Below are 22,435 nucleotides of genomic sequence, written 5' to 3'. Positions count from 1 at the left end.
CTGTTGCTGTATCTCCAGCGAGACCCACAGTAAACTGGCGCAGGGAGCCAGCAGCTGCAGATTCCTCACTTCTTCCATCAGCATGGCTGCTGGCAAGGCTGTGCTGCCCAGGCTGCCTCCTGCTGGCACACCCACCAGACCCCATTGCTGAGTGGGGCTGCAGGGCCGTGCTGTGTCCCCTGTCCAGCTACCCCCAGCCCGCACACAGTGCCCTGAGAACCATCTCTGGGGGCAGTACCAGCCCTGGTGGCAGGAATTGGTGGCTTTGTGCCACGGGGTGCAGCCCACGCTGGCAAGTGATGTGGCCCTGGAGCCAGCTCTGTGCATGGCTCCCATCCCTGCAGGGGTACAGAGGGGTCCTGCTGTCCACAGGGTGCAGCACACGGTGCCCTGGGATGCCATCATGCTCCTGGGGGTGGCACAAACACAGAGAAATGACACCAGGCCCACCATGTCCTGCCAGGGCTGAGAGCACAGGATGGGCATCGGGCACCACAGCGGCACAGGCAGAGCTCCCACTGCCCCCAGGGGCAGGCTCTGGGATTGAAAGCCCTCTCCAGCACCCCCCACCCCCTTCCCCCCCCATGTATCTCCAGAGCAACAGAGGAAGTTTTCATCCTGGCCACAGCAGCTGGAGGCCCAAGAAAGTCCTGACATTTCAGAGGAACATTTCAAACAAAGCCACGTTGCTGTGGCAATGGAAGCCGCAAGAGGAGTCTGGGGCCACAGCCAGGGATGAGGAGCAGCAGCCCAGTGCCAGAGGTGCTGTGGGACACGTCCCTACCAGCCCCACTCCTGCCCATGCCATGGGCCCAGCGCTGGGTGCTGCCCTGGCACAGCTGTGCCCAGGGTGGGCTGAGGGTCCCAGCATGCATGCAGATCCCATCCCATGCCTTCCCTGTGCCAGCCCTGCTCACTCCCCCTCTCCCCAGCGGTGACCTCAGCCTGGACAGTGCTGCTCCTGCACCTGCATGGCAGGGAGAGCTGGCATAATGCCTACCAGTGGCTGCGGTGACTCTGGGCACAGGCACACTGCCGGCATGGCACGGGAGGTCCCTGCAGGGCTCCAGGCAGTGGGCTGCCGCTGCCCTGGGTGTGTTTGCTGAGCGCAGTGTGGCGTCCTCAGATGACCCTGGCAGAACAGCCATGGGCAGGTGCCAAACCCCAGCCCTGGAGCATCCCTTGGCCTCACATCAGCCCTGGCCTCCTCCCTGTCGCAGGAGCCGGCAGCTGTGATTCTCACACACAGCCAAGGACAGGGTGACTGCACGTGGTCCTGGCATCTGTGGGCCTGGCATTGCTGCTCCCTGCCCAGCTCTGCTCGTCTGCCTGCTCCCACTGGTACATGACGCCCTGGGGTTCCCCATGCCTGGCACACTGTGCCTGTCCTACAGCTCCTGAGAGCGTGGGCAGAGAGCAGCTCCAGTCTGCATCCATACCAGGTCATAGCCCAAGGGATGGAGCAAAGGGAAAGGGCTGAAGAGGTGCTCCTGGCTCAGGCACAGGAGCATTGTCCCGTTGTTGCCCCCATGCCAGTGCTGCAGAGAAGGCTGTGGAGGGGATGGAGCAGCAGGATGCCTGCAGCCAGGCTGGCCAGGAAGCAGCAACCACTGTGTGCTTGTATCTAGAGCCCAGTGACTGCACCCCATGCTGACTGCTGTGCAGTGCTGCCACACTGAGCTGAGCAGGGCACCATTAAACCCGCTGCCAGGCACAGCACAGATCCAGGAGCCCATGCATATCCTGGTGCCATGCTCTGTACACAGTAGCCCTGGGGGCAACAGACCCAGTCCCTGTTTGGCACCATCTGGGCTGGGGGCACCACACTGGGCAAGGACAGGAGTGCAGCTGATAGAGGTCACAACTGGAGCAGATGTTCCCTGGAAGCACCCAGGGGCCCCATCTCAGCAGTTAATGAGTGGGAATGGGAGCACTTTACTGTAATTCCAGCAATTATATTGTTCATCCTTGGCAGCCAACGCTAGTTGGTGTCCAGTGCCATGGGATCACAATAAGCCACCTGGCAAGGAGACTTGGCAGAGTGCCGTGCCTCCGGGCAGCTGGCCATGGCTGGGCAATAAAGTGCTGCAGAGCAAGGTGCGAGGTACAGTAAGTACACCCCGGGAGTTACTGTTCCTCACCCAGCCCTGGTGCACAGGTGCTGGGCAGGAGGGGCCGTGGTGCCCGAGGTGCCAGCTGAGCCCCTGCCTGTGCCTGCTGGTACAGGGCTGCAGCCTTGTGGGACCCTGCATGGGTGGGAAGGGTGCTCCAGGAGAGCAGGGTGCTCCAGCTGCCTCAAGCAGGGCAACAAGACACCAGCAGGGAGCCCACAAAACTGGGCTCAGAGGGGGGCTCAGGGATGCCCCCCAAGCTGCCCTTCCTGCACGGCTGCCTGGCAGTGCCCGCTGGGTGGTCCCCCACCATCCCTGGGGCCGCACGGGAGCATGGGGCAGTTGGCACCCAGGGGACAGGAGCGTGAGCCCTGCTGAGTCATCACTTTGCTGTTCTCGTTTTTCCATGGTGCCGTTGTGCAGTTTGCTGGAAGCCAGTTAAGAACCATGACTAATCTGTTCTCAAAACAAGCACAAAGAGAGCAGAAAGGTTTGTGCAAACCCCGCGGGGAAGGGGGGCTGAATCACAGCTCGGGGCTGGAGGCAGCTGAGCAGCTGGGAGCAGCTGGAAGTGCCCGGGGCAGAGCAGCACCCACAGGCAGCACCTGCATGGGCACAGGTTGGGCACCGGGGCTGCCAGGACCCCCACACACAATGAAGCTGCACCAGGCAGAGCTGGGGAGCAGTGAGCAGCAGGGACTGAGTAATATGGGACCTTCAGACACTGGGAAATGCAGGTGCACTGTGTGGGGTCTGTGCTCCCATGCTGTCTCCCTGCCCCTGTAGCATCCCACCTGTCTGGGAGGCCCTGGGGAGGAGGCAGCAGGGGTTTGCCCTGGCTGGAATCGGGCATCCATTGATTTGCTGTTATTAAAACCAGAGCTGCTGTCGGGAACTCTGCAGCCTGGCTGCCCTTGCACACACTTCCTGGAAGGGGCTGTCCCGAGTGCCCTCACGGTCCCACCGAAGCACCTGGTGCAGTCGTGGCCATGGTGGCAGGGCCACACAGCCGGACCACGTGGGGATGAGAACACGAAGGGAACCCAGTGCTCAGCACCCATGGTCCCTCAGCACTCTGGCTGCTGTCCCTGGCATCCCTGGCTGTGCCAATGCAGTGATGCCAGCGGGGGCTGGGGGCAGCCCCATCACCCCACATCTGGTTCTGGTGATAACGAGGGCTCAGCAGCACTCGCTGCCCCTTTCATCTGCTTGGCTGAAGAGGGTTTACTGGAGAGGCGCAGTCATTGCTTCCAGCCTGGCGGGATGAATCACACATTGCAGGAATTCTGCCCAGGGGCTTTTCTGTAAGAGCAGTGGAATTTCGAAACGGCCACAGGGAAGTCACAGCCCGTGCCCTCCCTGGGTGTGTGCGAACCAACGCGCGGAGTGTGTCCCTGCTCCTTGCACAACTGCCCATGCAGGAGGTTCCCGTTCCCACCGCCCACACGTGCGATGCTCCCCGGCTCCAGTGGCCACCTCTGCAGCACTACAGTGGGGCACAGTCCCCCCCCCGGTGGCCACCCCCTGCCCAAGGAGCGGGGCCCTCGGAGCCACCAGGGGACAAGCCCAGCTTCTCAGCGCGGTGCAGATGCCCCTGGGGCCCCGGGCCACCTCAGCCACAAGTGGAGTTCTGGGCTCCCTATCCCTGCCCATGCTCAGTATTGTGCGGCTGCTGCTGCTGTCAGCTGTCACCTCAGCAGACAGACACAGCTCAGGGCCCCCCAGCTGTGCTTGCACCCACAGGCAGGTGCTGGGAGGAGGGGAAATGCTCATCCCCATCTGCAGCAGAGACACGGTCCCAGCAGTGCTCCCCCTTCACACAGCAGTCGGTGCTGGCGGCACTGCGGGTCACTGATGGGAGCAGTGGAGGCTGCAGTCGGGGGCAGCTCCCCTGCAGAACCCCAGGGTATCCCCCTGGGTGCCCCCACAGGAGCTGATGCATCGAGCCCAGGTGGGTGGCAAGGCTGTGTGGATGTGGGTTTCTCTCGGTTTCTACACGCTGCAGAAACTCCTTCCCAGTGAGAGAAGAGGGGTTTCTTGATAAAGAGGGAAATACATTCAAAGCAGGAACTGAAACGTCACCTTTGAGACTGGCGGCTCTTCCTCTAAGGCAGCTGCCCGGCAGCTTTACAGTAACAGGGCTGCCCCCAGCCCCATGGCCACTATGCATGGCCCCATCTCTGTTCTCCTGAACCTGCCCACGTGAGCTCACCCCCTCCCTTTCTCCTGCCCAGCATCCCCAGTCTGCCCTGGCACGCATGGGGTGCACTGCCGCCCCTGACTTGTGCTGAGCCCACCCACCCTGGGTCAAGAAGGGGACGCTGAGTGGGGCAGCAGGTGGAGGGCAGTGGGGAGCTCCAGCTGGAGAGGGGGCTCTAGCAAACACAGCTGAGCAAAGCTGGCAGGAGCTGCTGGGGAGCTGCCCAGAGTGACAGGGACCTGCAGGTCCCAAGGAATCAAAAGCAGCTCCAGGTGAGGAGAGCAAGCAGCCCCGATGGCCCCAGAGCTGAGCACACTGCTGTGAGGAAACAGAGATAACGTCCAGCATCTCCTTTCCTGCACCAAGAGGAGAGTGACATGCTCTGGGAGCAACATGCACAGGGAGTCAGTCACCTTCCCAAGTGCCCCACTCCATGCAAATCACCTTCAGTGAGCCCTGCTCACAGCAACCCTGTCATGCTGGGGGATGCAGCCCAGTGCTGCAGATTTGCATCCCCTGTACCACCTTATGCTGGCTGCTGCAACAGCACATCAGGCAGCTCTGGTGTAAGTGGCCCATGTGGGGCCACCAGCCACAGCTGCAGTGCTCCTTCCCGGAGGGCTGGTGATTTGCCTGCCCTGCTTTGCATGTCTGACATGCCTGGTGCAGGGGGATGCTGGGTATGCATCATGCTTGAGGTTTGTGGGCACTGCACTGCCCTGGCACAGCCACCACCCCAACCCCACAGCCACAGCAACCCCCACGGCAGGGCACACATGGGGCTGAGCCATCCCCACGCCGTCCCCATGCCATCCTCCTGCCTGAGTGGCACAGAGCACACAGCAACCTCTCTGGTCTCTGCAGGAAGAGAGGCAAGGGGCAAGGACCAGGACGCAGCAGGACTTTGGCCATGGGGAACTGCTTTATTTTGTTTTACACTTTCCTGGAAACCAACGGCTGAAGGGGCCGCTCCCGCTGCCCTGCTGGGAAGCCACGGCCCCCTCCCCACCCACCTTTCCAGGATGCTCTGTGCCCAGGGACTGCCTACATCTCTCTCAGGAGCTGCTCACAGCCCAGACGGACCCCGCAGTCACCTCTGGGGCTGCCGACTCCAACATCCCCAGAATCCAGAGGGGCTCATCTGGCTGTGCCAACCCCACAGACAGCACTGACCCTCACATGAAAGAGTAGCTCTGGCCCCATGGGACATGCACAGGTCCCCTCTCAGCAGGCAGCACCCACCAGCCCATGGGCTGCAAACCCACTCCCTCAGGCAGAGCAGCCCCATCCAGCCCCGTGCATTAGCACCAGGTTGATTTATAGAAATCCGATGGCTGGGGCTGCCAGTGCCTCCTGCCAAACCTCATTAACGGCTGGCCTGGGAGCAAGGCAAACAGCTCATGCAGCAACAAGGAAATCCTTGTTTAAGCATTTCAGGCCATGCATGGCCCTTCCCCTTACACCCCGGGGAGAGGAGAGGTGGAGGAGATGCAAGCCTCAGGCCCGGCTGGCATTACATGGGACAGCCACAAGGAAGGATGCAGCAGGGGACACAGCGGGGGCTGTGCAGGGTGGGAGCCCCCAGGAGGGACTGGGAGGCAGTGGGAAGCTATGGGGGCACAGCTCCTGCTCTCTGCACCCTTGTGCCTCGTTGCACTGCGTCTCCAGTCTCTGGTGCAAAGCAGCACAGAGGGAGCATCCAGGCAGGGCCTGCCACCCCTTGGTGCCCCCGCACAGAGCACAGCGGGCAAGAGACATGAGGGGCTGCACAAAGCTGTGCGAGGAAACACCGCTACCACTGCTGTCCTGGGGTGGGCACAGGGCACGGCCACCCCGCAGCCCTGGCCCCGCACACTGCTGAGCAGCCTCAGCAGCCTGCATCCGCCTGCCCCGTGTGTGGCGCGGGATCTATTTCATCATCTGGAGAAAAGCATTTACTGCCAATAAATGGGCTAATTAATTCTCCTCAAAGACCTCTCAATTATTCATCCTGGGCCACAGAGAAAACAATTACAGCACTTACCTCAGCCCTGGCGGGGCCGGCGCAGCAGCCTGCATGGGGCTGGGGCTGGCAGCAGGCAGGGCACAGCGGGCAGCCAGCACCATGTGGCACTGAGCCCCACGCAGCACCCTGCTCCCTTGGGTGCCCTGCCCAGCCCAGACCCTCGTGCAGCTGCAGGAGCTGCCCAAGATACCAGGGCTGAGGACGGTGCCAGCCAGGATCCCTGCCCATCCACACGGCTCACACACACACCACTCCCAGCAGCAGGGATCAGGTGAGAGGGGAATCGATGCTGCCCACACTGCTCATCGCCACGGGGCACGTCCCAAATCCATCCAAGTGCTGCCCATTCCCACTGCATCCTCTCTTCCAGGACTGAGGCAGCACCTCGTGCCCACCCTGCAGCGGGCTCCTCTGCCCATTTTTGCTCATCTACCCCGTACCTCCCAATCCACAGCAGTGGGTGATGCTGTCCACGGGGTTCAGGCTGCCCCCAGGAAGCAGTGCCTGCACCATGCAGCTCCACACAGTGACAGCTGGGGGCACGGGCTGCCCCACGCCCCGCAGGCGGAGGCCACGCTCGGGTCCCTCGGACACGGGCATCCCTCCCAGCTCATTCCCTGCTCCTGCTGTCCTGCATGGGGCTGAGTCCCTCCTCCCGCAGTGTCAGCAACACCTTGGGAAGGGAAACACCGCAGTGCAAACACAACGGTACAAAGGCAGCCGGGACCCGCGTGCAACGAGCGCAGGGCACGGCTGCACCACCCGCACGGGCACTGCCATCCCTCTGCTCCCTGTGAACCCACGGACGGGGCTCGAAGTTCCCCCCGGGGCCGGGCTCCGTGTGCTCCTCCCGCGGTGGCACCGTTATCTCTTCTCTCCCAACACCCCACAGCCGGGCCCGGAGGGCACCGGAGCTGCGTCGGAGCTCCCCGCTCACTCCGGGGCCGTGCCCGGCCCGCCGCCCGCCGCGCTCCCACCTGAGCCCGCCCGGGAAGGGTTAAGCGCAGCGCGGCCCCTACCCCCCCAAGGCAGCCAAGGGGCGGGCCTGTCGGGAAGCCGGGATTTCTGCAGTGGTTTTACTGGAAAAGTTGTTGCCGGCGGAGGGAGGGGTCACCGGGCGGCCCCGCGGACGGCAGGTTGGATGGGGCGCCCGGCGCGGGGCGGCTGCAGCCCGGCGGGCAGCGGAACGAGGCATCGCCGGAGCCCCTAACCCCCCCCCAAACAGGATCCCTCCAGCGCAGCCCCCGCCGGGCCCGGCTCCCCGTCCGCAGCGGCTCGGGACCCGGTCCTGGGACCGCTCCACCGGGAGGAACCGGCACCGGCGCCGCAGCGGTGCCCCGGGGGAGAGCGCTGGTGGCGGGGAGCCACGCTCTGCCGGGAGGGGCCGGTGCTCCCCCAGCGCGGGGTTGGCTCTGGGCTCGGGCTCGTTGAGTGCTGCAGGTGTAAGCAGTTCTGGAGCGCCCCAAAGAGCTTGAAGCCGCCTGGCGTAGGTGACAGCACAGCACCAGATGGCACGGCATCACATGGTACAGCATGGCACAGCGTGGCATCGCACGGCACTGTATGGCACGGTGCAGCACAGCACGGCACAGCACTGCGTGCTCGAGGCCTGGCTGTCCCCGTGGCCGGCTGAGCCAGGAGCCCAGCACGTCCCAGCGCTTCCAGGCATCGCTCCGCAGTTCCCGACAGTAGGAAATCACTTGGCTCCACGGCTCCCACCGCTCGGGAATGATTGATATTCGTGCTCCCCCTGCCCACCAGATCCAAGCAGGGCCCTCCAGGCTGGCGGGCTCCAGCACATGGGATGAGTTATCACACCCTGCAGGGCACACGGCGAGGCCAAGGGGCCAAGGCAGCGCAGGAGGAAAACACCCTGAGCACATGGCCAGGGCTCGAGTCCCTGCCAGGCGCTGCGGCCAGCCCTCCTCACCCAGCACCCTGCAGCCCTGCTTAGCATGTCCCAAACCTCATGGAACCCAAACCCCACAACGGCCCCACTGTGGGACCCAGCGCCAAGAGCCTCAGTTGGAGCAGGGCAGCACGTGGGGAGCCCAGTCCACGAGGACCTCCTCGGGGGGGGGCAATGTGCTGAGGCAGCAGCCCCCAGACTACTAGCTCCCAGGGCTGGTGGTGGGGGCCAGGACAGCACCACCATTGGCATGGGCACGGTGCCAGGGCCCGGCTGTGCCCGGAGCTGCCTGTGGGGCCGGAGGCAGGGGGGAGCCCAGCCCGGCTCCGGGAATCGCCCCGGCAGCTGCCAGCTCCCGTGGCAGGGGGAGGTGTAGGGAAACCCGATCCTCCCCAGCGGGATGCGGGCTCCATTCCTCGGCCAGGGCTCAGCAACTAATTTTAGCCCTGGGGAGGCACCTTCGCAGCATGAGCTCAGACCGCAGCGGCTGCGAGCTCAGTGGGGCTGGGAGCTGTGGGGACAGAGCTGCCAGGTGGGAGTCACACACAGCCCAGCCCCACCGAGCCCCCTGGCCACCCGCCAGGTGCCAGCATTCCCCCCACTGCCCGCATGCCTGCAGCCTTGGCTCATCCCCACACGTGGCCATGAGCCCTCCCGGGGGCTGCTGGTACCGGGGGCCACAGAGCACCGTGGGCAGAGCCCTGGAGGCTCGTAGCACATGGGCATCGCCGAGGAGCCTCGCTGTGCAGCGAGTGCCATGGAGCTGCCACGTGCCAGGAGCAGCAGTGGGGCACGGTGCAGTTCCCTGCCCACAGCCACAGCTGCGCTCCCCGGCCCCGGGCTGCCCCACGCTTACTGGAAGAGGAAGCTGCTGGGAAGGCAGCGTGTGAGGCAGGGGAGCCTCAGGGAGGAGAGGCACGGGGAGCCGGCAGAGTGCGGCCGGCCCTGCTCCCAGGTCCAGGGCCAGTAACGGGAAGCGCCTGCTCTCAGTGACGGTAAATCAGATCGGGGAGATTAGAGGCCTTTTTGCCTAATCATGAGCGGCTCGAAGTTGGAGGACAAGTTCCTGGAACAAAGAGGAAATGGAGGCAGTAAATAAAGAAAAACTGTTAACATGTGGCCCTGCGTGTGAAAAACGTCTCCGTGAAGGACTGCTTATGGCTCACTCATCGGCAGGCTGACAGCTGCAGCGAGCCAGGGGCTGTGGGGGCTCCAATGCAGGGCCTGGAGCTGGGCGATGGAGGAGGAAGGCAGCATGGGCAGTACAGTGGGGACCATGGCACAGGAGAGGGGTGGACACCTGCACCCAACCCCCGGCATCGGCTGGAAGGTGCGGAGCCCTGCAGGACACCTCTGTCCAGCACAGCATCCCACATGGCACGCAGCCTTCTGCCCGATGGGGACAGGTGGAGGTCTTGCTGCCATGCCGTTGTGCACCACAAGGGTTACGGCAGCAGCCAGATGCCCGCGGGTCCCCCTCCCCGATGCCAGGAGAAAGTGCTGAGCGCTGCAGCACCGCGAGCTGACACCAGCACTGCTCTGAGCCGCGTGTACCCGGCAGTGCCACGGGGCCGCGTGTCAGCTGTTTGCAGGGCAGATGCAGCCAGAAGCTGGAGCTGATTCCCATCAGCAAAGGTCACCCTGTGCCTTTCCCGTCAGCAGCACAGCAGCCATCCCCGTCGAAAGCTCCGCTCCGTGTGCGTGCGGAGCCGCAGCGCGTGGCCGGGCAGGGGCTGGCAGCCCTGTGCCCCCGGGATCTGCCAGAGGGACCGGGTCACGCCGAGAGCACGGCCCCAACCCGCCCCGGCACAGCCATACCCGAACGGGGACGGGGCAGAGGTGCGGGCTGCCTCGGGACCCTTTCGGGGCGACCAACTGCGCTCGGTACCGCCCACGGGAGCGCCGGGACGGGGACCCCGGAGCGGGCTCGCCGTGCTGTCGCTCTGCGGGGCAGCGCACGGCCGCGGGCAGACGGGTCGGGGTCCGTCCCGTCGCGGACTACGCGCCCCGGGAGCCCTTGCGGCGGGGCGGTCCCGCGGTGCCGGCGATGCTGGCGGCGGGCGGTGCGGGCGGTGCGGGCGCGGCGCTCCGCCGGGCGCTGCTGCACGGAGTGGGGCTCCGCCGCTGCGGAGCGGCCACGGCGGGGGACAGCGGGACCGGAGGCGGCGCGGGGTCGCTGCGGGGCGGAGCGGCGCTCGGGTGCGTGCGGAGGTCGCGGCCGGGCTCGGCCCCGCTCGAGGGGGGGAGGGGAGGGAGCCGTTCCCTGTGCTGGACCTGGTGGCGGTCCGGTACGGCGCAGCGGTGCGGGGATGTCACGGGTGGGCTGCTCCTTCCCGAAGTCCGTGTCCCGGTGCGGCAGCACGGATCACCCCGTCCCCACTCGCTGTCCCCGCAGGGCCCCGCAGCGCGTGGTGGATCTGCGCAGCGACACCGTCACGCAGCCCAGCGCCGCTATGCGGGCTGCCATGGCCCGGGCCCCCGTGGGGGACGACGACTACGGCGAAGACCCCACGGTCAATGGTGAGTGTGGGGCCAGCAGCCCCCGCTGTGCTGTCACACTCCTCAAGCCAGAGCTGCGGGGCTGTGCTGGGGAGGGGATGTGTGTGGGGCACGTGGAGCTGTGGAGCAGACCTCTCTCCCACCCCTGTTCTGTGCATCTCCTCTATGCAGAGCTGCAGCAGCTGGCTGCAAGGATCCTGGGGATGGAGGACGCCCTTTTTGTACCCACGGCCACAATGGCAAACCTCATTGCGGGTGAGTGCCCGGTGCTCAGTGCAGCTCTCCCTGCTCTGCATCCCAGGGCTTGAGATGGGGGCTGGTTCATGGCCCTGCAGCAGGGGATGGAGAAGGTACAAGCACTCCCACTCCTCTCTGGGAGCATCCTGGTCCTGCTCAAAAAGCTGCTATAATTCCCACGCTAACGGTACCAGGGGAGGACTGGGGCAGCAGCAGCTCCCACTCCTCTGCCAGGTGCAGACCCTGCATCACACTCAGCCCCATGCACCTGAAAGCTGCAGCACTGCAGCACCACTCTGGGGACACAATCCTTTCCAATGCAGATTAGTAAACTCCTTCCTGCTGGGGGCTGGCACCCACCCTCCCCCCTGACACACACACACACACACTGTGCTCACTCCCCTCTCCCCACAGTGATGTGCCACTGCCAGCGCAGAGGGGCTCAGCTGCTGCTGGGCGCCCAGGCCCACCTGCACGTCTACGAGCACGGCGGGGCCGCACAGGTGGGTGAGTGGGGGACGCCTGGGGGTGGACGACGGCTTGCTGCTGCCCTCCTCTGGCCGCACGGAGGTCCCCTCCGGGCCTGTGACAGCATCGCACAAGCCACGACTGGGGCTGATGGACTGAAGACTGAGGGACAAGAGACACAAGGGCAGCCCCCCCCCCTCCAGCTCTGCTGCCCATGCAGGTTGCAGGGGTCCACTCGCAGGCGCTCCCAGACCTGCCTGACGGTGCCTTGGACCTGGAGCAGCTGGAGCTGGCCATCCGTGAGGCCCATGGCAGCCGTTACCACCCCCGCCCTGAGCTCATCTGCCTGGAGAACACGCACAGCTCAGCGGGCGGCCGGGTGCTGCCCCTCGCTTACCTACAGCAGGTGGGAGCCACGGGCAGGACAGGGGGGTCCTCGTGGCACAGCACAGCTCACAGCAGCTGTGCCCCCCACCCAGGTTCGCCTGCTTGCTGAGCGCTATGGGCTGCGGGTGCACATGGACGGAGCACGGCTGATGAATGCAGCGGTGGCTCAGGACGTGGAGCCGGCTCATATCGCCCAGCACTGCGACTCCGTGTCCCTGTGCTTCTCCAAGGTGAGCTCACACAGGGAGCCCGGGGCACGGGAGTGGTGCTCAGGCTGCAGGCAGCGCTCCCACCACCCCTCCTGGGTTTGCAGGGCCTGGGTGCCCCGGCCGGGGCCGTGCTTGCTGGACGCCGAGCATTTGTGGCAGAGGCCTGGCGGGTGCGGAAGCTGCTGGGAGGTGGCATGAGGCAGGCAGGAGTGCTGGCAGCTGCTGCCCGCATCGGGCTGGAGCACGCAGGGGAAACACTGCGCAGAGACCACCACAACGCCCGTCGCTTTGCTCAAGGTAACTCGGCTCCCTCAGGACATTCGGTGTAGTCAGCATAAACTCACACCCCTGCAGGCTCAGGGCACGGCTGCAGAGCTCAGTCCTGTGCTTGTGGATGGGAGGCAGTGCCTGAGCAGCCTCCTCCTGGGGCACTGGGCTGGCAGCCTCACAGCCTACACCCTCCTCAAGGTGTCCGGGAGCTGAACTCACCCCTCTGCTCCGTCAACCTGGAGGCTGTAGAGACGAACATCGTGATGGTGGAAGTGAAGGGGCTGTCCCCAGCAGAGCTCTGTGCATACCTGCAGGCAGTGAGCGAGGAGGAGCTGGCTGAGATGGGCTGCAGTGTCAGCATCCTGCTGTTCCCCTGGTCAGAGCGCACTGTGCGCGCGGTCTGGCACTGCGATGTCTCAGCCCATGACACAGAGCTTGCTCTGAACAAGCTGGGCTTTGTGGCCAGGAAGTGCCAGGAGAAGTTGGCCCAGGGCTGGGGCTCCAGTCCTCGCAGCACAGGGGGGCACTGAGTGGAGATGGGAGCATGCCTCCTTCCAGCCCCGTGGGAGGGCCATCCTTGCTGGGCTGCTGAAGGCAGGCATGTGGGCTGAGGCAGCTGTTGGCAAAGGAGCTGGGACCTCCCACTGCGTTCTTCAGGCATGTTCCCAACCAGCTGCAGCACCATCTCCACCCCTGCAAGCCAGTGTGCAAACCCAACCCTAGGGAGACTGCAGTTCACAGCTTCCCAAAGGAGCACCACACCTCCTGAGGCAAGTTCCTTCCCAAACATGCCCACAGCTCACACCACCAGCCTGGCCCAGCCAAGGCTGATTCCCATCCAGCAAATGCTATCCCAAGCACTCCAGTCCTCAGCCCACGGCAGCTGGGGCTGCCACGGCCCACACCACAAAGCCAAAGCAGGACGAGCAGTGTCCAGGACCTCTGGGTTGTGCTGCACAGGAACAGCAGGGCTGGAAGAGTTTTCTGCAGTCTGCTGTGCTCAGCACAGTTCTTACTGCTCTAATGAGGCATTTGGGATTTAAATAAACACGTTTTGGCAACACAATGTTTTTTTCCCCCCAAAGATGCTCCTCCCTTTACTCTGCAGCAGGGATGCTGCCAAGGCCTGGAGGCATCTGTGAAAGCAGAAGTGCTCCTGAGAACATGCAGGTGCCTCACAGACACAGGAACAGGGCTACTTCCCAGCAGCAGAGCTCCTGCCTCACCAGGGCTGTCCCTAGCACAGCTCTGCCCGTCCACAGGCAGCTCCTAAAAAGGCTCCTGTTACACCCTGTGACGGTGTATCTGCAGCCCCTGCTGCCCTGTGTGCACAAAGGACTGGGCTGTTATCAGAGCAGTGTGCTCCCTACTGCCTGCCACAGACTGCCCTCCTCAGGACCCAGGCTCCACAGCTTTACTGTGCAGCAGCTGAGCACAATAGCTGAGCACAGCTACATGTTCCCAAGAAGATTTCCAGCCAGGCAGCACTTATTCCTATTTTATTTTGTGTTGGCAATAAGCAGCTCCAAGGAATAAACTTCTGCATCCAGTCACCAGACAGACCCATGGCAGGCAGGCAGCCCTGCACACTGCTGATGGTCCAGCTCTGAGAACATCCACAAAGCACAGGAACTCAATGAAGGAACATCATCACTGACACTCACCTGTGCTAAGTAGAGCTTTCCTGCTGCGAGGGCCTGCTGCTGGCAGGCTGGGAGGAGCACTGGAGGCTCCTCTGCCCCTTACAGAACAGAGAACAGTGTTTTGGGGCAGCAACTGCCCTGTGCCACATGGGCACAGGGAAAGAGGAAACAGGGACAAGCACAGGGCAGGGTGCATGAAGGCTGCTTGTCATTGCACAGGGCTGCGATTTGCATCTTCAGTTTGTTCCAGCATGTCATCAAGCTCTTGCAATCATGTTCAGAATCACCTGAGAAGAAGAATCAAGCGCTGTGAACGGTGCCTGGCCCCACAGCGCCTCACGCTGGGGGAAACACCCACTGCGACTGCCGTGCCTCCCAGCCTGGCACATCTGAGCTGTACACGGGACAGCAAAAGATGGCTGCAGGAGATGGGCTCCTCCCCTTACCTGTGTGAGGACATAGGTTTCCTCTGACAACTTCTCAATGATGTCAAAGTGATCCACGCTGGCAAGATCCAACAGAGAGACAGACCAACCAGCCGAGCGCAGAGCCTGCGGGCAGATCAGCAATGGCAGTGGGGACCCAGCTGGGCCCCAGAACACAGCATGAGCTGCAGAAATACCACTCTGATACAGCACATGAGCTCTTCATTGCCAGAGCTGACAGGAAGAAAGAGCTGGGCCCAATGGCAAGAAGAGGAACCTTCCCAAAGCATGAGGCAGTACAGCAGAGCAGCCAGCCCTGCTCTCATCTTTGCAGCTCCACGTTGCCAGCCCAAAAGCCTCCAAGCCAAATCCCCCTTCACTTTAGGGTTTGCAGATGAGGTATAAGTAGGGCAGTCCACACAGCATCCCTGCATAGCTCACCTGGCAGTATTCCTGTGACTGCCTACGGAACTCCGGGGAGTCATGCTGGGCCACAGCCACAAGAACCTCACAGGACACAGCCAAAGGCACTGCTTGTTTGACAGACAGGATGGGACTGTTCCCCTGGGCCACTTCCCTGGGGAGGAGACACTGCAGTAACAGCCAGTGTGTGCCTGTGTGCACCCCCATGCCCTCAGCAGCATGCACCAGCAAGGCAGAGGGTGCAGGGCTTGCAGGCATGGGCAGAGCAGGCCACAAAGCTGCTTGTGTTTGACCACAGGCTGAGCTGTCCAAAGCCACATATGCTCACAAGCTGCCCATGCCCTTTTCTACATGCTGTCCCTACAGCAGACAGACTCACAGGCTCATGTTCAGTGCATCATTCACGTAGGTGTGCAGAAGGGGCTCCAGATCATACACACCACTCACTAGAACAGCTCCTGCAAACACACACGTGGTCAGTGAGTGGCCCTGAAGTTCAGGCCTCCTCATGCCCAAGTCCCCATGACTCTAGAGGGATAGAGGAAGGATCCTGAGCTGCATCAGCAGCTCAGATTATTGTTCTCCCAGCACCTGCAAGCTGCAGCCAGCTGGATCAGCAAGTGATCAGACTTACAGACTGCAGAACAGGAAAGCAGGAGATACTCTGGGGCAGCCCACTGGTGCTGAGCAGAGGTCTCTAGGGGTATCTCTAATACCTGGAACCTGTACCTCTGATATCTGGAACCACTCCAAATTCTGTCCAATCCGTGGACAAGACCATGGCTGCCAAGTGAGCCCCTGCTGAGTGTCCACACAAGTAAATACCCCTAGAAAGAAGAAGCCATAAGCAAATGCGTGAAGAAACAGCACAGAATGTGCTGCCTGGGGACAACCCAGTTGCAGTGTCCCAAGGGCCACAGCCTGGCCACATTTCCCAGTCCATCAACTGAGCCCTTGTACAATGACAAGGGAGTGTAGACAGTGGTGCTGCACTGAAGCACTGAGGTCTTTATTGTAACTCAGGGCTTGCCCACCCCATCCTGCTTCTGTCACAGCCACCCCCATAGACTAAACCACCCAAGTAGCAACAGGGTCACAATATGCCTGAAAGACCAGACAGAAGCAGTAGAGGCTACTGGCAGAGGGGACAGGGACACCGGGCACTGCCCACCTGATCTTGTGATACTGCTTCACCAGGAAGGCAAGACTGCGCCGCACCTGGAGCACCATCGCATCCATGTGGCCTGGGCAGAGTGCAGAGCCAGGTGGGCACCAGGCCATCAGGGGAAGTCACAACCCCGCTGGGCCCTGCCTACCTTTGGGAGCGATGTCGTAACCCAAGGCCACAACTGCAATGCCCTGAGACAGCAGTACAGGGGCTGCGAAACCCGATGTGTCCTTACTGGGAGGGGAGAGAGAAGCTGCTGAGCTCCAGGGGACAAGTGTCCCCATTGGGCTGGCAGGGATGGCTGCTGGGTCCAGGACACCAAAGCCTGGGTTTAGTGTTGTTCTCTGGAAAAGGAAGATGTAAAGGAGGCCTGGGAGCTCCCTTCTCAAGGGAGTCTGTCTGTATCAGAAGTCTCTCTTACCTCAAGTCCTGCCAGTATCCGCCATGGATGTAGACAAAGACTGGGAAGGCTGCACAGCACAGCATGGGTAAGCACACAGGCATGATCCCAGCCCCTCAGCCACCGTGCCCATCACCTACTTTCAGAAGAGTCCGCAGGAAAATAAACGTCAAGCTTTTCCCCATCCCCATCTCCATAGGGAACGTCCAGCAAGGTCCGTGCAGCAGCCTGAGCTCTCTGTGTTCCTGCAGGGCCAGGGGAGAATCAGCCCCCAGGCTGCACACAGCACCACAGCTCCGTGCTAAGCGCTGCAGAACGAGGCCGGGGCCGGGGCCGGGGCCGGGGCCGGGGCCGGGGCCGGGGCCGGCCCTGACCCCACTCCCCCCACCCCTCCCGCAGAGCTCACTCCCACCTGCAGTCATCACATCGACGTGGGCCTGGATGACGCTCTCGCTGTCCATGCGCCGGGACCAGCGGCTGGGCGAGTACTGCTCCTCCAGCTCCTGCGGGCACACGGACGCGGGGCTGCGCGGAGGGCGGCCAGACCCGGGGTACCGGAGCGTGCCTCAGCCCGGGCAGGACCCGCACCTCCAGAGCCATGTCCTGCCACCGCCCCATGGCCTCCTCCACCACCCGGCCCCACTGCCGCTGGCGGCCGGGCCGGCTCGGGGCACTGGGCCGGGCCGGGCCGGGCCGAGGCCGCTGACCCCGCGGCCGCGGTGATGACGTCAGAGCGCCACGCGGTGCACGCCGGGAAAGCGGAGCGCTCCGCGGGAGAACGGCAAGAAATGAAAATTCTCCCGCCTGCGCTCGGATTGGTCGGCGCTGCGGGGGTAACTCTGCTCGGATTGGCTGGCGCCGGAGGTCCGTGGGCGGGAGGCTGCCGCTGATTGGACGTAGCGCGGCGGCGCGCGAGCCGTGAGGCGGGCGGTCCGTTCGTTAGTCCGTCCGGCGGTCCGTGCGGGGGAAGCGGCGCCAACATGAACTGTCTGACCGTGCCCGGTGTGCACCCCGGCTCACCCAACCGCCCGCGCGGGCAGATCCAGGTACCGGCCGGGACGGGGCCGCTGGGTGCGGGAGGAGCTGGGATTGGTGGAGCCGCACCGGCTCTGAGGGGATGCTGAGTCCCACGGCTGGGGCCGTGCCGCGTGAAACCTGTAACGCGGGGCCGGGAGGGGTGTTGAGGCCGTGCCGGTAACGGGTGGGACCCGAGGTGCTGCTCTGGGGCGATGGAGGCCCCACGCCCTCACCACTGACCGTGTGGCTCTGCCTCCAGGTGATCTTCGGGCCCATGTTCTCTGGGAAGAGGTAAGGCGGGACGGGCTGGGCTGGGCTGGGCTGGAGCAGGCGGTACTGGGTCTGCTGACTCCTGCTCTTACAGCACAGAGCTCATGCGGCGGGTGCGGCGCTTCCAGCTCGCTCAGTACCGGTGTCTGCTGGTGAAGTACGCCAAGGACACGCGCTACTGCACTGCCGGCGTCTCCACACATGATAGGTGAGCTGTGGGCAGGAGGACCTGTGCCCATGGGCCTGCAGCCAGGCTGCCTGCCTCACCCTGTCCTTCCCCTCCCCCCAGGAACACCATGGAGGCTCGCCCCGCCTGCGTCCTCAAGGATGTGTACCAGGAGGCATTGGGTTCTGCAGTCATTGGCATTGACGAGGGGCAGTTTGTAAGTGTGGGGCCAGAGTAGGGCCTGGGGTTGTGTACTGCTAGATCTGGAGCAGAGCACTGCCTCTTCTTCCTCCTGAAGCTGCTGTTTCTGTACCTCCTCTAGTTCCCAGACATTGTGGAGTTCTGTGAGTCGATGGCCAACACTGGGAAAACCATCATTGTTGCTGCTCTTGATGGGACTTTCCAAAGAAAGGTAAAACACTTTAGTTTTAGCACAGTAGCTGCACTGGGGACCTCATGAAACTCAACCAACAGCACAGCCTCTGTCTTGGTGCAGGCTTTTGGGAGCATCCTGAACCTGGTCCCGCTGGCTGAGAGCGTGGTGAAGCTGAATGCTGTGTGCATGGAGTGCTACCGAGAGGCCTCCTACACAAAGAGGCTGGGAGCAGAGAGGGAGGTGAGTTCCCTTGGAACAGAAACCACTTCAGCAGCTTCACCTCGCCAGCTGTGCTAGTCTAGAAGGGATCTTCTCAGGTGAACTGATCTCTATAGAGTCACTCTAATGATTTCCTTGACAGGTGGAAGTGATTGGAGGAGCAGATAAGTACCACTCTGTGTGCCGAGCTTGCTACTTCCAGAAGTGGCCTCAGCAGCTAGGGTTGGAAAACAAGGAGAATGTTCCCATGGGAGTGAAGCAGCTGGATATGGCAGCCTCACGGAAGATCTTTGCTTCTTGACTACTGTGCTGCAGCACGTGGAGGGGTTGATATGAGGAAAGAAACTAAATATTACAGCTTGTGGACTTCAGATCTGGCTCCTCCTGCTTTTAACAGAACTGTAAAATGCCATAGCTCTACCTGCCAAACCAAGCTGCTGTTCCTCTCTCCAGATGCCAGGAAGGAGGGCAATCAGCTGGACCTGATGCCAGGGGGAGCTGAAAACAGTCTGACTAAAAGGAAGTTACTTTCCCAGAACATGGAAAAGAGGTTTTATTACTGATGCTGCCATACAAGCAGGTACTGGAAGGCTGCCACAACAAAGCAGGCTGTGGGGCGCTGACAACTTGCCGTTCTTCTGGTCTGCTCTCCTGCTCCTGGCACATGTTCAGACTCACCACTGGTAGCCAGGTCACTTGCCTGCAAACGGCCATTTCTCCCTCATGTGCTGTTGCTAAATTCTGGTTCTCTTACAACAATATTCAGTAACTTGGCTTCCTGAAGCCACTTCCTTTTTAGTACAGCCTGAGCAGATGTGCCTTCACCTGCAGTAGAACAGTGGCACAACTTCAGCTGACACATAGCAGCAGCCTGGCCCTCAGCAGTCTCAACAGTCGTGTATAGCCAATTAGCTTGCTGTTAAATTTCTTGTAAATATATGTTGGGGTTTATTTGTTTGTTTTTAAGTGGAGGAGGGGAGAAGGAAGGGTTGACTTGTCAGCCTGACTCCTAGGCTCATTCTTAGCTTTGATATGAAAAAGGGTTTTCTGCACAAGTTCAAGTTTGGTGCAGCCACTTCACAGGCTTAGCGACCTATAGGAGGTTTGGGGATCAGGACTTAAACTGTAGAGAGCAGGGCTACCATTCCTGTGAAGATCCAGCTACCTGGAAATGGGTCTTTCCTTTGAGTGGATGGTTCTCAGCTATAGTCATATGTCCTGCTTCCTCCTCAGCCTTCCAAGAACTCTTGTAACACCTGAAGAATCCTCTCCCCTTGCATGACAGCTTCTGCAAGGAATTTTACCTTCTTGTAAAAGTGCTTTTTCTCGTCAGACTCCTTGAGCTCTGGGCAGTAGCTCTTGTTCTGGTTGGGCTTTGGTCAAACTCCCAAATGCAGTCCCCTCTCCAGCACTTGTTTACTGCTCTGGTGAGGAGGAGGCAGCTGCCATCTGAAACCTCACTTCTCAGCGTTAACTAAAGCAGATACAGCTATGGTGTTCACACTGCCAGGCCTGGGCTTTCCCCTTAGGGATGGGGGACAGGTAGTAGTGTTTGTATTCTAAATTAATAAATAACAATGAAATTGCCTGTGTCTTATCAGAGCAGTCTGGTGTACAGCTTTCCCGGTCTCAAAGTGGCAGCAGCGCGTGCTGATCACACGGTGCTGATGTTGCTCAGGCTGCCCAGAGGAGCAGGAGGCCTTGCTAAAAATAGGCACTGGCGTGAACTTGTTGATAGCACAACAGGCACCAGCTCCACAGCCCCCCCGGAGCTCCCCCACCACTCAGCAAAGGGGACGAACCCAGTCCTTCAGAGAAGAAACTCAGGTGGTGGCTAGGTGAAAAAGTTTATTCCATCTCTACAGTGACAAAGGCATAGTTGAATATCGGCCCCAGCAGCTACAGCTCACATACCTCACACTGCTGCTGGGAACAGCTTCACAGCAGGCACAGCAGCACACAACCTGAGACAAGCCAGGGGCCCATGGAAAGGCACAGCACAGCACCCGGCCCGGGGACTGAGCAGGGCACAGCTCGGGCAGCAGTGAGCACGGCATGGGGAGACCCCCACAGGTTCAGTGGGAGGCAGGCTCAGGGCCTGCAGTTGGCAGGGAGGTGCTCTGGGGCAACGGAGCTGTGACAAGAACGGGGCCACTGCCCTGCAGTAAGCCCAGCACACACCACTCCCACGGATCCCAAGCCATTGTGTGAGTGCCAGCTGCTCCCCTGCAGGCTCTGGGGAAGGCACAGCACAAGGGTGCGTATTCAGATGAGGCTTTGGCATCAAGCTCAGCCAGCAGCAGCTGAGGGAGGGGAGGAAGGCACGCAAATCCAGTGGCAGGCAGGAGCTGGACTGCACCATGCAGCTGTGCTGGGACAGATGCTACAGCAGTGAAAGGTGGCACCTGGGGACTGCAGCCAGCAGAGCTGGCCAAGGCAGCAGCACCAGGAAGGGACAGGGGGTGCTCACCACTGCTCCCACGGCAGCAGGGCTGGGGCTCAGCAACCCCTGCGCACAAACCCCAGCCCCAGGAGGAGCTGGCTGTGCACAGCGGGTCCTGCAGCCATCACTGCTTCACAGCGAGGAGCACACGGCCCCACCATGGGCACCAGGCCCTGCCCTCCCCCCCAGCACCCACCCAACACCAGTGGTCTTCACACAAAGCAACCGTCACCCTCCTGCCCCCTTCCCCGTTCAAGTTATAGGTCCCTCCCTTCCCACCCCACGAGAGAAAATTGCACTTGTACAGCCACCCCTGCGGGCCAGGGCTCAGTACACCGGCGGTGGCTGGTAGCCCTCGGAGGCATCCGCAGTCTGGGTGAAGGGCGGCTGCTGGTAGCTGTCGTGGCTGATGTTGGGGTAACTGGAGTACGGCGTGGAGACCTCCGGCGAGGGGTCGACGTAGCTGTGCGCAAAGTCCTCCACCCCCATCTTATACCTCTTGTAGGCGAAGGCAATCAGGAGGCCCTGCGGAAGGCGGAGCCCGTCAGGGCCCGGCGCTAAGCTGAAGAGCCCCGCGGGGCCCCCCCAGCACTCACCCATGAGAAGATGGAGAAGAAGCTGAAGGTGATGGCAGCACGCGCCGAGTCGGCCACGATGTGCACGTCCTCAGTGTGCGTCCAGGCCCACTGGTTGGTCAGGAAGCAGAAGCCGACGAACCAGAGGAAGGTCCAGAGCCCTGCCGGGGGGGTGAGGGGGGGGTGGGAAGTGGGCGTGAGGGCCGCATCCTGCCGCTCCCGGTGCCCTGCAGCTCCCCGGGACTCGCAGCACGTGGCCTGCAGGCACCGTGCCAGCAGCAGCTCCCTGCGCCAGGCACCGCGCAGCCACGTCATGGGACGGCCATTGTCGGGAGCCCGGCCCAGGCCGTACCCGAGAAGCCGAGGTCGGCCAGCACCAGGTATTTGCGGTCGGTGGCGTTGCTGATCTGCGGGAAATAGACGTCCACCATGAAGAAGAAGATGCAGGCTAGGAAGGCGAGCACGCCGATGCCGATGCCGTAGCGACAGGCGTCCTCGTTGCGGTTAAAGACGCAGAAGAGCTGCGAGGAGGTGCTCGAGTTGATGTAGCCCTCCCCGACCAGGCAGGCGAACACGATCAGCGCGAACACCTGCGGGGCGGCGGCGTCACGGGGCGGCCCCGGAGCAGCGGGGGCCCCGTCGGGGGCTGCACCGCCCCGGGCTCAACCGAGCACCTCGTGACTACGGCCGGGCGCGGGGGGAAGGAAGGAAGGAAGGGAGGACTGGAAGGGAAAGGGAGAGCGGAGCCGGACCGGGGCTCGGAGGCAGGGGGGAGGGGAAAGAGAAGGGCAGGCCGGGCCGCACGGCGCAGCACGCGGCACTGCAGGGCCGGCCCGGCCGCACTCACCGCGCTGGCGATGCGGGCCAGGACCTGCGGCTGCCGCACGAAGCGCACTGGGTCGAACGCACCGCCGGCTTTGGCCGCCCCGTACGCACCGCCGCCCTCCATCGCTCCGCTGCCGCCGCGCTACGGCCGCTCCTGCGCGGCACCGCCCCGGGAGGGCCGGGCCGGGCG

The 22,435-nt window shown here is 62.5% G+C and overlaps 4 protein-coding genes across 7 annotated transcripts; 2 read left to right on the top strand and 2 right to left on the bottom strand.

Moving 5' to 3' along the window:
* The first annotated feature begins 10,272 nt into the window (after nt 1-10,272).
* LOC136047925 (uncharacterized) lies at nt 10,273-13,171 on the top strand. 2 transcript variants are annotated; one of them, XM_065735295.1, is made up of 8 exons: nt 10,273-10,424; nt 10,621-10,745; nt 10,896-10,979; nt 11,376-11,464; nt 11,650-11,835; nt 11,909-12,046; nt 12,130-12,322; nt 12,494-13,171. In XM_065735295.1, exons 1-8 carry the CDS (start codon nt 10,273-10,275, stop codon nt 12,823-12,825), a joined length of 1,299 nt encoding a protein of 432 aa, XP_065591367.1. In that variant the 3' UTR covers nt 12,826-13,171. The 2 variants fall into 2 exon arrangements, with proteins under 2 accessions (XP_065591367.1, XP_065591366.1); XM_065735294.1 differs by lacking the exon at nt 10,273-10,424 and having other exon boundaries at nt 10,501-10,979.
* Nucleotides 13,172-14,011: 840 nt separating this feature from the next.
* Nucleotides 14,012-17,034, bottom strand: AFMID (arylformamidase). Of its 3 annotated transcripts, none has more exons than XM_065735297.1 (11): nt 16,943-17,034; nt 16,767-16,857; nt 16,495-16,599; nt 16,376-16,424; nt 16,103-16,188; nt 15,958-16,030; nt 15,516-15,613; nt 15,166-15,244; nt 14,805-14,954; nt 14,385-14,489; nt 14,012-14,225 (listed from the first exon to the last, which is right to left on the bottom strand). In XM_065735297.1, the coding sequence occupies exons 1-11, from the start codon at nt 16,970-16,972 to the stop codon at nt 14,222-14,224; spliced, it is 870 nt and encodes a 289-aa protein (XP_065591369.1). In that variant the 5' UTR covers nt 16,973-17,034; the 3' UTR covers nt 14,012-14,221. The 3 variants fall into 3 exon arrangements, with proteins under 3 accessions (XP_065591369.1, XP_065591368.1, XP_065591370.1); XM_065735296.1 differs by having other exon boundaries at nt 14,805-14,940; XM_065735298.1 differs by lacking the exon at nt 14,805-14,954.
* Nucleotides 17,035-17,076: 42 nt separating this feature from the next.
* On the top strand, nt 17,077-19,972 carry TK1 (thymidine kinase 1). The gene is given in 7 exon segments (XM_065735293.1): nt 17,077-17,400; nt 17,631-17,662; nt 17,736-17,849; nt 17,931-18,024; nt 18,130-18,219; nt 18,304-18,423; nt 18,545-19,972. Coding segments are annotated over 7 exon segments (933 nt in total). The 3' UTR covers nt 18,704-19,972.
* A 258-nt stretch (nt 19,973-20,230) lies between these two features.
* On the bottom strand, nt 20,231-22,427 carry SYNGR2 (synaptogyrin 2). Its single transcript, XM_065735292.1, has 4 exons — nt 22,268-22,427; nt 21,773-22,010; nt 21,442-21,581; nt 20,231-21,370 (listed from the first exon to the last, which is right to left on the bottom strand). Exons 1-4 carry the CDS (start codon nt 22,367-22,369, stop codon nt 21,173-21,175), a joined length of 678 nt encoding a protein of 225 aa, XP_065591364.1. The 5' UTR covers nt 22,370-22,427; the 3' UTR covers nt 20,231-21,172.
* Between the last annotated feature and the right edge of the window lie 8 nt (nt 22,428-22,435).

The sequence above is a fragment of the Cyrtonyx montezumae genome, unplaced genomic scaffold, assembly GCF_038088225.1.
Source record: "Cyrtonyx montezumae isolate F1298 unplaced genomic scaffold, pur_monq_1.0 scaffold_19, whole genome shotgun sequence".
Taxonomy (NCBI): domain Eukaryota; kingdom Metazoa; phylum Chordata; class Aves; order Galliformes; family Odontophoridae; genus Cyrtonyx; species Cyrtonyx montezumae.
This window is presented reverse-complemented; position numbering and strand designations above follow the sequence as displayed.